A 12,649-nucleotide genomic window follows, 5' to 3' on the forward strand; every position below is an offset into this window, starting at 1 on the left:
ATCATTGTATACTTGGTTTTCCTTTCGATTTTATACTTGCAAATTATGTTAAAAGTGCAGATTTTTATCAGAAAATTATACATTCGGTCTTGGTGCGATTGTTTTATTTAGGAATTCTTTGTTCAACTTTTAGTTTGAAAAAGTGAGACAAGTTTGAATAACGATGAACGCGACATTGGAAAAAAGACGCATTTTCTTATATTATATCTTATCTAAGACTCTTAACACATGTGTAAACCGAGCTAGTCATCTTGACCATTTCTGTAAAATACAAGTATTAGCAAAGTGTATATATAAGTAACATACTAAAAAGTATATAGTCTTGCACGTTTTTTGAACTACGTTATGTTACATACTGTCTGTATTAGAAATGAATGAATAATATATCTAAAAATAAATTCGAGGAGGAATTATTTGGAGGAAAGAGAAAGAGTACGAGAACACGTAATGAGAAAATGCTATTACTAGGACTATTCCAACTGCATTTCTTCTCTTGAAATAAATTAATGGGCAAATACGTTCAAGGTTTGAAATGGAGTAAAAAATGCAGTAAGTGCAGACAAAAGAGATATAAATTTTACCCACCTTTTTTTACTCTTTGCACTCAAAGTATCGAAAGAAGATAATGGAAAATTATATAATAATAATATAATGATAATAGTCATGTATTGACCATTAAATAATAGTCTTTCAGTCTAAAAGAAAGAATATAAAAAAGGTGCAGCAAATGTAGAGAGTAGATGAATGATTCATTATGAACAAGCGTGTAATACAAATTTCTATAAAGACCGATGCAAAATAACGATACAGAATGATTTATTTTATGCATAACACACATACGCATACACACATCACACTCTTCTCTTTCACCGATTTATACAAGATAGTTTACATAGTGTATCGGCGCTACTTTACACAACAAGCGCTTTCAATAATTTTTACTTCTTTCTCACACATCGTTACGTAATCTTGCACCTTTTCTTCTAATGAAAAAATCTGTCTTCATAGTTTTTTAAATTTCATACACTTTCTTCTTGCAAACAAGTTTTTACAAGTTCTCCCGTAATAATAAATGCTTTAGAGAATTTTTCCTCTCTATTCGTTAAAAAATGTTTAATTTTCTAGTTTCTTCTCCATGAGGATCTTGGTCTTTGCGTTTTTGCATTCTGTAATCTCCAATACTCGAGGCAACATTTGCACAATCTATTTGTAAGCTTTCTGTCGAAACGGAAAATATTCGTCTTGGATTTCTTCCGCCTCGTTTTCTAAAATGTTCCATAGCATTGGAAAAATAGGAATTTTCCGTTTCTATTATAAAAGAGGTGTTTGTAAAGAAGGAAAGATACACGGAATATATCCGGCGAATTAATTAGAATTCTTTTCGTAATTCCGTAGAAATGAGGAGTGCGGAATGTTGAAAAGCCAGAAGATGAAGATAGCTTTTATATCACGCTTGCGTGTACGACGGTGTGATGGAGTGGTTTCGCAGTCAGAGAACTGTTGGAAAAGAACTGCTGAATATAGAGGAAAGTCTGCCGAGTCAAATTCAATTGTTATACATGATTGATGTGGTCGCGTTGATAACTTCGGTGCTTGTTTCGGACAGGTCAGGCAGGGACAGCACCACTGGTATCATTTGAATCTCCCCCGATGAATCATTGGGTCGTGATTGCAAGTGCATCACGGTGCCCGACTGCAGTATGTCGTTGGTCATCATCTCGTCCGTCATGATCTCCACGCTAGGTTCTATATTGTCGGCCGTAACCTCCTCTGTGTACACCGTCGAATCCTCCATGTTCATAATTACCTCGGTAGCTTCCGATGCCTCTCTCGATGTCTCTTCGTACTCCTGGAAGAGAAAAGTTGAAAAATTGGTCTCTCTCTCTCTCTCTCTCTCTCGAGTAGAGTCGGAAAATATGTCGTGGACGAGAAGCTACTAGCTACCCTTACCTGCTCGTACACTTGTTCATATTCCTCCTGCTCTTCAAACTTGACGATCTGTTCCTGTTTGAATTTCATCATCTGCTCCTCGGTAAATTTCTGTTCGTACTGCTCCTCCTCGGTAATGCCCTGTCGACTGGTCGAGTCTTTGAGCGAGCTGTGCTCCTGCTCGGATCCCGAGGAATCGCCGTGGCGCAAATCCTTCTGCTTGACGTTCCTTCCGGGTACGATACGCTTGAAGCCTGAACCACCGAGGCTCTCGTGACGACGTTCATGCTTGTTCTTGTCACCGAGATATTTGAAGCGTTGCCTGCACACACTGCACGAATACGGCCGCTCGTTGGTGTGCGTGCGTTCGTGACAAACGAGGGCGCTCACTTGCTTACATCGCCAAGGGCAGTACCTGAGAAAAATGTCGAATAAACGGATGTAATCGAGCGACTGCGTTGTTTCGAGCCGCGATATCAAACGCGATAGCAATGCAAAACTTTGCGTATGTGATGAATGAATAGTCGAAGAAGAATAAAGGAATCTCTTCGAGTAAAAGTTGTAAAAGAAGGAATCCTTTAAACTGAAAGTTACAAGTTCTGAGAATGGGGACAATTGAGTGGATGTCGCAGGTAATACATATACCTGCACTGCAAAGGTCTCTCGTCGCTGTGTCGATTTTGATGATGCTTGATCAGCTGAATCTTCGTCTTGAGATTGAAACCACAAATCTCGCAAGTATACGGCCTTTCCTCGGAATGAGAGATCATGTGAGTCTTCAATCTCAATTGGTTTACGAATCGTTTCGGACAGTGAGGGCAAGCCAAAGTACCCTCGAGACGATTGTGCACGATCATCATGTGATGACGTAGACGCACCTCGGACGTGAAAGTAGCCTCGCAATCGAGGCACTTTAACGGATCCTTCTCCATGTGCGTATTTTTTATGTGTGTGCGAAGAATCAATTCCGTTTTGAAGGTCTTGTTGCAATGATAGCAAGAGACCCGTTTCTTTTCAGGCAGACCGGACTCGTCGCGGATAACACCTGGCATTGACTGGTTGTGAATGTGCGACATGTGCCACTCGAGCGATCTCGTCGAGATCATAGACCTGTTACAAATGTGACACGTATACTGCCTCCCGTCTTTGTGCTCCCTATTCCTATGAATCACCAAAGTCGAATGATTCGGAAACTTTTCCCCGCAGACCTGGCAGGAGCACTCTTTCAAGCCTCTACTGCCAGTCTTTTCGTGCACTCTCATATGCAGCCTCAAACCGTCCCTCCGATTAAATCCAACGCCACAGGTGTCGCAACGATACTGCCTTTGGTCCTCGTGAATTCTCGTGTGTTGCTTCAAGGTCGAGCTGTTTTTGAACATTTTGTCGCAATGTGGACACTGAATACTGTAAGCTTTATGCGTGTGCATGTGCTTTGACAAACTGTAAAACGGCACCAATTTCCTGCAAACTTGGCACTCCCTCTTATTTCCAACCGGCTGATGCTTCCTGATTCTATGATGCCGCAAGCTCGCGGGATTCTTAAAATCCGCACCGCAATCCTCGCAGAGATACGCTCTCAGAGTGGTATGAACAGACTTGAGGTGAAAGCTCAGTTTTTGCTTGAAAGCAAATTTTTTCGGACACTTTGGACACTGATAAATCTTCTCCAGACTCGTGTGTTGCGTCTTGAGGTGCTGGTCCAGGGTTCCTTGGTGCTTGAATCTTTCGCCACAAATCTCGCAAAGCTGACCGTACAGGGCGTCAACGTGCTTCTGCTCGTGTTGACGTTTCTTTCCTCTAGAATCGAGAATTATGTCGCAATATTTACAAATTAATTTCCTCACGCAAATTACATTATGATTTCTCTTGGCTTTATTGGTTTGAAACTCTTCCCCGCAGTCGTCGCAACAATGAAGAATACGATAATCGTGGGACTTGAGATGTTCCTCGAGAACGTCGCGTTTCGAGTACGTTTCGGAACAATAATCACATTCCAAGTAGCGCTCCTCGGAAAGCGGGTCGACGGGAGGTTGAGTGTCGATAAGGTCCGGAAGCGATTTCGAGGATGATTTTAAAGTGGTGGAAAATCGATCCTCGTAGAGGGAGATTATGTCCTCGTTAGTGAGGCGAGTAAGAACGATTTTACGCTGCTTCAGGTACTCTTGGAATACCTAAAATGAGGAAATCAATTTCAAGAAAAGGAGTAACTCTAACGATTGAAAATTAATAACAAAATTTCAATTACCTGCAGATTCTTTTCTCTTTCCCCCAAGACTTTTGCCAATTTCTCCAAATTCCCTTCGTTATACGACTCGTCCAGTTCTTTCTGCAAGCTTTCCTTTTTCCGCTTTGTCTCTTCCCACTTTTGTTTCAATTTCAACCTTGACAAATATTCCTCTGTATTATTATTGGCCTTTTCTTCACCTTGGCCAATCTTCTCTTCCTCTTCTTCCTCCTTTATCTCCACCTCTCCTTCCTCCTCCTCCTCCTCCTCCCCCATGTCCTCCTCGTCGTCCTCCTCCTCCTCCTCCTCCTCCTCCTCCTCCTCCTCCTCGTCCTCCCCCTCACCCTCCTCCCCCTCCCCCTCCTCCTCTTCCTCCTCCTGCTCCTTCTCTTGCTCTTGCTCTTGCTTCCTCTCTCCAACCGTTCCTCCATCCGAAATTGTCGTTTCTTCTTCCGCCTTAACAAAATTTAACTTTGCGGAAATTTCTTCCTCTTGTACTTCTTTTTGCGTCTCGTTCACGGCACACGTTACAACCGACTGACCTCCAAGGACTTTTTCTCGTTTCTTTTTATATTCTTCGATTTGTTCCTCAATTATTTGCTCGCGAGCGTCAGGACGCCGCGATGAGAAATCTTTCGATGTCAATGTCTCGTAACGTTTGAGAAAACGCTCGACAGGCTTGATATCGGTGCAAGTTACCGCGCGCTTTGATTCCATGGGTTTGTCCATTTTCTTGACCTGAAAGAAATCGCAATCGTAATTATAACGTATTTAGAAAGAAAGAGAAAATAATGGGACTTGTACTTTGATGAAATTTCAATTCACTCAATTATAAAATAAAATCACTTACTTTCACCAGAAGAAGCTCGTTCGGTTTGGATCCTTTTACAGTTACGTACATGATTCCGTCCTCTTCTGGAGGACTATTCGCGAGATTGTTTATGTCCAACTTTTGCATTTTGCACTCCTTCATTATGCTTTGTACCTCGCCCTCCCCTTCGTTCTTCGTCATTACCGTTGGCATTTCCAGTTTTCTTTTCAATATATTTGGTTGTCTCATCATTCCCTCCCTCTGATTTTCTCCTTCGCCCTCTGAAGTCTGGGAGGCTCCAGATTTCACGGAAACTCCTTCCTCACTGTTCTCCACTCTTACATACGACTTTGCTGCCATATCGTACTTGTAGACAGTTGCTGGTGATCTAGGTCCTTCTTCCTCTTCTACTTCTTCTTCTTCTTCTTCTTCTTCGTCTTCCAGAAGCGCGGGGTCATCAGGATCAAATTCCTCGATAGATTCCTCATCCTCTCCCTCCGCCACTTCCTCGAATATCCCTCCTCCGCCTATCTCTATTACCTCTTCCTCCTCATTATTATCAGTGTCCTCTTTTTCTTTCTCCTCAATTACCTTCGATTCGTTGTTCAACGAAAAGATGGCACAGATTTTCGGTACAGAGTCATTTCTTTCGTTTTCTCGCTTCGATGACATTGGATACGAGTTGTGCTGAATTGTGGGAGACAATTGTTGCTTCATTTCTGCAATTTGTGCAATTTTTATTTAAACTCTCGTGTGAAACCTAACGAAACCTAATAATAATGTTGAAAATGACTGAAAAAAGAAATACCTGTACAAGATGGTTGCTTCTTCTCTTTCGTTGTCAAAGATTCGTCGATCGGCCCTACTTTTCTCGTGGCATTATCGCTCGCGAGATTGGCATGAATAGATTTCAGTTTGATCTCAGCTTTCTTTATTTGCATGAAAAACTTATAACTCATTCTAAGATCACAAATACAGTCCATGCACATCTGTGTAGAGAGACTATCGTAAGGATTCACCTCGAGATGTTTGATTTGCTGACTCAATCGTAATTTAATGCCCTTCTCACTAAAAAAATCCACCTACAACACAAATTTAAGCTACAGACTCGGTTTGATTAGCGCAAAAGAAAGAATATAAAGCAAGTACCAAGTGCTCTTTTAGACCAGCACAGGTACGGCAGTAATTTCTCAGTTCTTGCCGTGTCTTTTCGAGAACAGGTGTATCCGTCTGCTGTAATTTGTTGCTGCTGTTACTCAAAGAAGAGATCCTCGTCAACTCATTTAAGCTCTCGGTGTCCTCTAGACGGACGCGCGGTGCAATCTTTTTCAGTTCGTTGATGTCTCTAATCTGGCCGACGATAGATCCCGTCTTGGATACTTTGGCAATGATGCCACCACTGCCATTGTTGGTATGTTGAGGTTTCGATTCACTGTAATTGTGATCGCGTTTATTCACTTGGAGATTCGGCATGTCTTCCCTTTTCTCTTCTTCTTTAGGATCACTCTTACTCGCTCTCCCGCATATAGCAATACCAATTGTACCTGAAATCAATAGAAATGTAGGCAAAATAAGAGGTATCTTATAGTTGTTGAAATAAAATACCTTAATCGTTGAAGAATCTAGTGCATACTACAGAGTTGCTATCCATTCTAGAGTTATTATTGATAACGTATGCTTTTATGTTTTGATGACAAATCCGAGGATTGGCAGGGTATTCTCCGTAGATGAATCGCGGCAGGGAGGATCTCTCTCTCTCCCTCCCTCTTCGATCACACTCTCTTCCCCCCCCTCTCCCCACCCTGAAACAAAAAATATGTATACATGTGAAAATAGCTGTCTTAAAAAATTCCGAGATTAATGATCGATTGAGAGTATTATGAATTATTAAATCGATTGGGTATCCCGTAAGAGGGTTGACTCGACCGAATCTCGAATCTCGAGAGATCAGGTTAGAGTTAGGTAGAGAGAGAGACTCGTTTGTAAAGCGGAACAAATCTCAACCTCAAAGCTGCCGAAGACAGAGACAGGCTCGCAAGATCCGTCGCACCTCGACGACCTCGACACGACGCCGACGATAATTTCGCCTTCGACGAGAGGAAACTCTGAATTCGCAGTACACTCGATACTCGGTGATACTCGGCCGCGAGTGCCAGATGGCGCGTGCAAATGGCGGCCTCGCAAATGCTTGGAAACACCTCGAAATATAATAGGCAGGATGGGCAAGGCCATGGTGTAAAGATACAAGGTGAAACATTGCGCATGTAACCAATTTTTCGGGCAAATTGTTGATTGGCTCTTGCTGCATTCAACCGCAATGATTTGCAGTTGGAAGGTCGAGGCAAATTTCTGATTGGTTGACACCGCGCACCCGCAGCAGATTGCTTCACCTTGTATCTTTACACCATGGGCAAGGCGAACCGTCAAGTTGCCACCTTGTAACGCGTGTTGATTGGCAGCAGGCTAGTAAAATTCTCTCGTATCTAGAAACTGACGTGCTCAGTGGAAACGTACCCCCAAGTCACACGCATGTCGTGAATGTCGCATGGTCAGCGTCACTCATCAGTCGGCATTAGTTGACTACCGATCCAGGCGGATAATGTAAATATAATTTTCCGAAAGTCTCGCCTCCGTAATATGTCGAATGAATTCGTGCATTCCGTTGCGGTCCCACGTATTTACAAAATCACGGCCGACATCGTGCGTCGCGTGCGTGAGGATGGTGCCAGTCTGAAAAGTCTCATTTACGAAAAGAAGCATCCCGTAAGTGTAAAAAGAAAAGGGACAAATTAGAAGAGAGTCCATACGGCTCTTACGTCACGTCGATCACGTTGTTGAGCAATTTCTTCAAACGTATCGATTCTCCATCTTCCAGTATTCTAGTAGCCATTTTAGCCAATCGGTTTCAAAGATTTACCCTACGACATAATAACTCGTAATAATGTCATGATTTAGAACGTGGCCGGCATACACGCTCTCTCGGTGAATACTCTACGAGCGCTACCTCAGTTAGACTTGCTTCTCGACAAGACCGAAATTCTAACGGAACAACCGCGTTTGAATCCCTGGCTAGCCAGAGTTCTCATAACGGAGCTTCTGTGGCGCAAGAGATGCCTCAAGAGCCGCTCCAAGCCAGTCTTAACCGTTTTAGCTTACGAGAAGAGACTGCGAGAGGAATCAAAGAACCTTGGCTGCATAGAGACTCTCGCCGTTGACAAGGAGAAAGGTAACTGTTACTGTGCGCTTGATAAGCTGACCGTTTGTGTTTACATTTTTTTGCAGGTACACAGTCTCCTTCGACGCATGGTAGTGCAATAAAGGCATTCGTTCTTCTTCATGGTCCTGATTATTCGCAACTGCAGAATATTATCCAGTCGGCCGAACAAACTAGTTAGAGTCGGAAAGCTACGAGATTATCCTTGTCGTCGGATTTGCGACAGAGAAAACAACTGTGCGATGGGTCCGGCAGCTGTATTGGGAACATTGTTCCTCTATAGCGTCGCCATGTTCACTTTACCCTTCGCTGCATTCTTTGGGATACAACGTTTCATGATATTAGAATTCCAAACTGATACCGCCGTCACTAATTACGTCTCCGTACTGGCTGCCGTAGTCACAGTCAACTTGATCATCTCCTGTTACGCTTATCAAGCTTTAAACGAATCTATCGACGAGAAGGAGCAAAGCGAGGATCAAGCTCAAGTCGAGTCCAAAGAGAGTTTGAATAAGAAAGCTGATTAAGATACGAGATTTTCTCTCTAGAGAAACAAAGTTTGCAAAGTGTCTATTGTTTTTCCTATTCAAAAAAGGAAACATTTTTTCATTACTTAAAGTATGTGTATCTAATTAGCATCTAATAGCAGTGTACATGCATAATGGAGAAAAAGATTTAATAACTAAAGAAGATGTAAATATGTTTACATAAAGTCTGTATATAATGAACATAATGATGATCTTTACGTAATAAAATGCCAAGCAAAAATACAGTATTGTACTCTTGTATCAAATATATTCCTTTAGGGAAAGAAAACCTTTCTCTTAGCATTATTGCGGATTCCTGGTTTTACACGATGAAAAGTGTTGGAACCAAGAGAAACGTGGAAAAGTTTTAAACGCACAATAGACTCAAACTGGAGGCTGCTCTCGATTGCCACGTAAAAAAAATCCCCATTGACATTAACGGTGGAAACGAGAATTATTCATTTTATTACAATATGTGAAAGCAAATATTTATTTACATACAAGTTATTTGTGCCTGGATTATTCCCAAACGAAAGAGAAATTTTCGATATATTTTACAAACAATACAAATTCTAATCTGTCGATTACAAACGCTCTTTCGTTGAGAAATACTCTTCTTTTAATCTCACTCCTGCCTTCGTTATCGATCCAACATAGCTGCAAAGAGTACACAAGTTTTTCAGGAGAAAGAAATGAATTTTTCCAAACCAATTGACCATTTCTCTCTCTCTCTTCTTTGTTTCAGGGCAAAAGCCTAGATATGTCCGCATCAATACTCTTCTGTTATCAGTGGAAAAGGCCATCTCTCTCTTCCAGGAAGATGGATGGCAATTACTACCCAAAAGTACAACATATTCTTCATATCTACAATCCTTGTCGCAGTTATCTAAACCGCATTTTATACAAGATCTACATATACCTGAAATGTTGGTTTTTCCGCCCTCAACACCCTTTCACAAACACAGCAGCTATGAAAATGGCGAGCTTATTCTTCAAGATAAGGTATATATAACATTTGTTTCCCTGTCTAGTCTGATAATGTCATTCTAGTATTATCAAATGTTTAATATAAAACTAATTAACTTTAAGTGTACATATGTGTTTATTCAGGCCAGCTGTTTGCCGGTACACTTGTTAGATCCTGTTAGTGGTTCAGTAGTGCTGGACATGTGCGCCGCACCCGGCATGAAGGCTACGTATGTGGCAGCAAAATTGCAAAATTACGGGTATGCACATTTGCTCGGTCAAATGTTAGGTTACGCATATATTACTTAATCATTTGTAATTTTAGTCAAGTTTATGCCGTGGAGATTGATGCCAAGAGATTTGAAACCTTATTGAGTCAGATAAGAAAGACTCGTTCCTCCTGCGTGGAAGCCCTTAATCAAGATGCCCTGACTCTCGATCCAAAGCAATATTCACACGTGGAATACATTCTAGTCGATCCGACTTGTTCTGGGTCAGGTAAAAGAATGGCGTATGTAATGATATCCTTTTGCGATTAATATAATTTTACACTTTTTATCAAAGGCATTGCCGACAGACCAAAACAGAGTGACGTGGATGGAAAACCCGAATTACAACGCTTACGCAATCTACAATCGTTCCAAGTTTATCTTCTTAGATACGCCATGTTCAACTTTCCAAATGTAAAAAGAATCATCTACAGCACTTGTTCTTTACATCCCGAGGAAAATGAGCAAGTAGTAGACGAAGTTCTCGCCGATATTGGTGGCGCTTATCGTTTGGTACCAGTTGGACAATTGCTTAAAAATAACTGGACAAACTTTAGCTCGAAAAAATACAACTGCGGGGATACATGCTTATATTCCAAGCCAGATGATGATTATTGCAATGGTTTCTTCGTAGCGGTATTCGACAGGAATTTTGACGTGACTCTGCCAAAGTGCAAACATAAAGGGGGCAACGAGTATAGAAGTTGTTTCGAAGCTAACTTGAATGTCGAGAAAGATGAAACAGCTGCGTACAAGAACGGAGAGGAAGAGAAGAAGAAGAGGAGGAAGAGGAAAGAAGAAATTTCAACGAATGTCGATGAACAAGGAAAGATGTCTGTAATTCCCGAAATGACAAGTAATTTTAATGATAGATTGGCATCAAATGAATCAGAAGGTGTGAAAGAGAAAATGTTGAAAAAGATGAAAGTGAAAAAATCAAAGCGTAAAAATACACTCGAGGTAGAAATAAATAATGACAAGTCGAAAACTGAATATGACGAGGAAGAACAAAATAAGAAAATTGACAGTCAACCGTCGAAGATAAAAGAGGAAAAGGTAAATGAAGAAACTGTAATTGTAATATCGAAGAAGAGAAAAAGAAATAAAAAGAATTGAATGAAAAGGAAATGTTGTTAAAGGAGAAATGTATTTTTTACGTATACATATGCTTTCACACAACATCGTTATCCCTTATTCCCTCTGATTTAAAGATTTAAAGACACACGTATATATACATATACAAACATTTCTAAAAAATTAAATAATTGCCAACGATAGATATCTAAACTGTTGAAGAGTCTCGAGAAGTCTACATACATAGAGCGCATATATACTTACGGTAGATAAGTAAAAAGGGCCATTTGCTCACTCGCTCAGTTATCGATCGCGATACCACCGATAATTGAGCGATTTGTATGTATAACATAGGTCATAGACAACATTTCTCGAAATGGGGAGGTAAAAAAGAAGTTTAAAGACTACGTCAACATAGGTAACGAGTAGCACGACGTGAGTATACAACATGGAAGCCTGTTGACCTCCTTGTTCAAGTCAACCGATAAGCATGTCGATTATACCGCGAGGTATATATAATTGCGGTGAAAAAACCTTTTCTGATATATGTATATATATGTCTATATAGACGCTGGTTGATGTAATTATACGATAAACTATATGATTCAGTTTTCTAACTTGGCCCTCAGCGCGCGCGAGGTACGTTACTTGCTTAACTCGTTAGAATCACGTCGCGTGAGTCACGACACGAAACGTCGAGAAATATTGTCTATTAGAGCTATAACTTGAAATATGTTGTCGTAAACTACAAAGTGTTGGAGAAGTAAAACTAACTTTATTTAGTGATTGTAATTGTATCACATCTTCTTCCTCGAAATTTTTCATCCAAGATGGACATTTTTACCTCTTTGTTGTTCTCTCAATTAGGTGAATATTTTTCAGCGACTTCCGTTTCTGTCGCAGAAACTTAAATGAAAAGCACTCTGATTCAATTGTATTTCTATTTTATTAATACGGCTCTAAAGTGTACAGCCACACCTCATTTGCTTCATTTCATTGTAATTTTTCTTATCGGTGCAACAAGTTCCGCGTTCACTGACACGAAGCATCGACGGACGGGGGGCAACCGCCCCGTGGCAGTGAAGAAAGAGCGACGACGGGGACGGAGGTCGGCAACGGCGAGAGAGGACGTCGACGGTGGCCGGCAACGCCGAGGTTGCGCGGCCACTCGACGTCGAGACGCCATCGCCGAAGGACGCATGAATATGTATACTGCTGACATCGGTATCGCCGCGATTCAGCCGAATCAACTTTGATAAGGTGATTCGTCCGCGTCGATATCAACGCCGTCCGATCGTACGAATAATAATCGGCCGTCAATTTATCGACATTCGTCGCCCGTACAATAGTGTCAGTGAACTTTGGTGAACTTTTCCTCGGCGGATTCTCGCTTTCTTTCCACGCCGGTTATCAAGTTGATATCAAGTTGGTACACAATATTTTTCTACTCTTTCTTTACTTTCTTTTATCGCAATATGCAAACGATTCTAACGAATAAATATACATACTGGGCGGTTTCACTTTAATTTCATCGCTCTTGTTTCATCTTTTCTCAAATTGTCTAATCCAATTTTCCTCATTTTCTCTAAATTTCTTTGTGTGTGTGTGTGTGTCTAATAATTTTTCAAATTTGAT

At 41.1% G+C, this 12,649-nt stretch overlaps 3 protein-coding genes across 3 annotated transcripts; 2 read left to right on the plus strand and 1 right to left on the minus strand.

Annotated features, from left to right (window-relative positions):
• Positions 1–799: 799 nt before the first annotated feature.
• Positions 800–6,753, minus strand: LOC105560110. The gene is made up of 9 exons (XM_012008923.1): positions 6,570–6,753; positions 6,114–6,508; positions 5,773–6,046; positions 5,004–5,683; positions 4,616–4,891; positions 4,175–4,540; positions 2,575–4,100; positions 1,951–2,344; positions 800–1,849 (listed from the first exon to the last, which is right to left on the minus strand). The coding sequence occupies exons 2-9, from the start codon at positions 6,435–6,437 to the stop codon at positions 1,547–1,549; spliced, it is 4,143 nt and encodes a 1,380-aa protein (XP_011864313.1). The 5' UTR covers positions 6,438–6,508; positions 6,570–6,753; the 3' UTR covers positions 800–1,546.
• Positions 6,754–7,494: 741 nt separating this feature from the next.
• Positions 7,495–11,071, plus strand: LOC105560112 (probable 28S rRNA (cytosine-C(5))-methyltransferase). Its single transcript, XM_012008925.1, has 6 exons — positions 7,495–7,727; positions 7,920–8,190; positions 9,451–9,707; positions 9,816–9,931; positions 9,997–10,169; positions 10,236–11,071. Exons 1-6 carry the CDS (start codon positions 7,602–7,604, stop codon positions 11,054–11,056), a joined length of 1,764 nt encoding a protein of 587 aa, XP_011864315.1. The 5' UTR covers positions 7,495–7,601; the 3' UTR covers positions 11,057–11,071.
• LOC105560111 lies at positions 8,247–8,950 on the plus strand. The gene has a single exon (XM_012008924.1). The coding sequence runs from the start codon at positions 8,301–8,303 to the stop codon at positions 8,703–8,705; it is 405 nt and encodes a 134-aa protein (XP_011864314.1). The 5' UTR covers positions 8,247–8,300; the 3' UTR covers positions 8,706–8,950.
• Positions 11,072–12,649: the final 1,578 nt, after the last annotated feature.

Source organism: Vollenhovia emeryi, unplaced genomic scaffold, assembly GCF_000949405.1.
Source record: "Vollenhovia emeryi isolate VEMERY1.0 unplaced genomic scaffold, V.emery_V1.0 DF939241.1, whole genome shotgun sequence".
NCBI lineage: Eukaryota > Metazoa > Arthropoda > Insecta > Hymenoptera > Formicidae > Vollenhovia > Vollenhovia emeryi.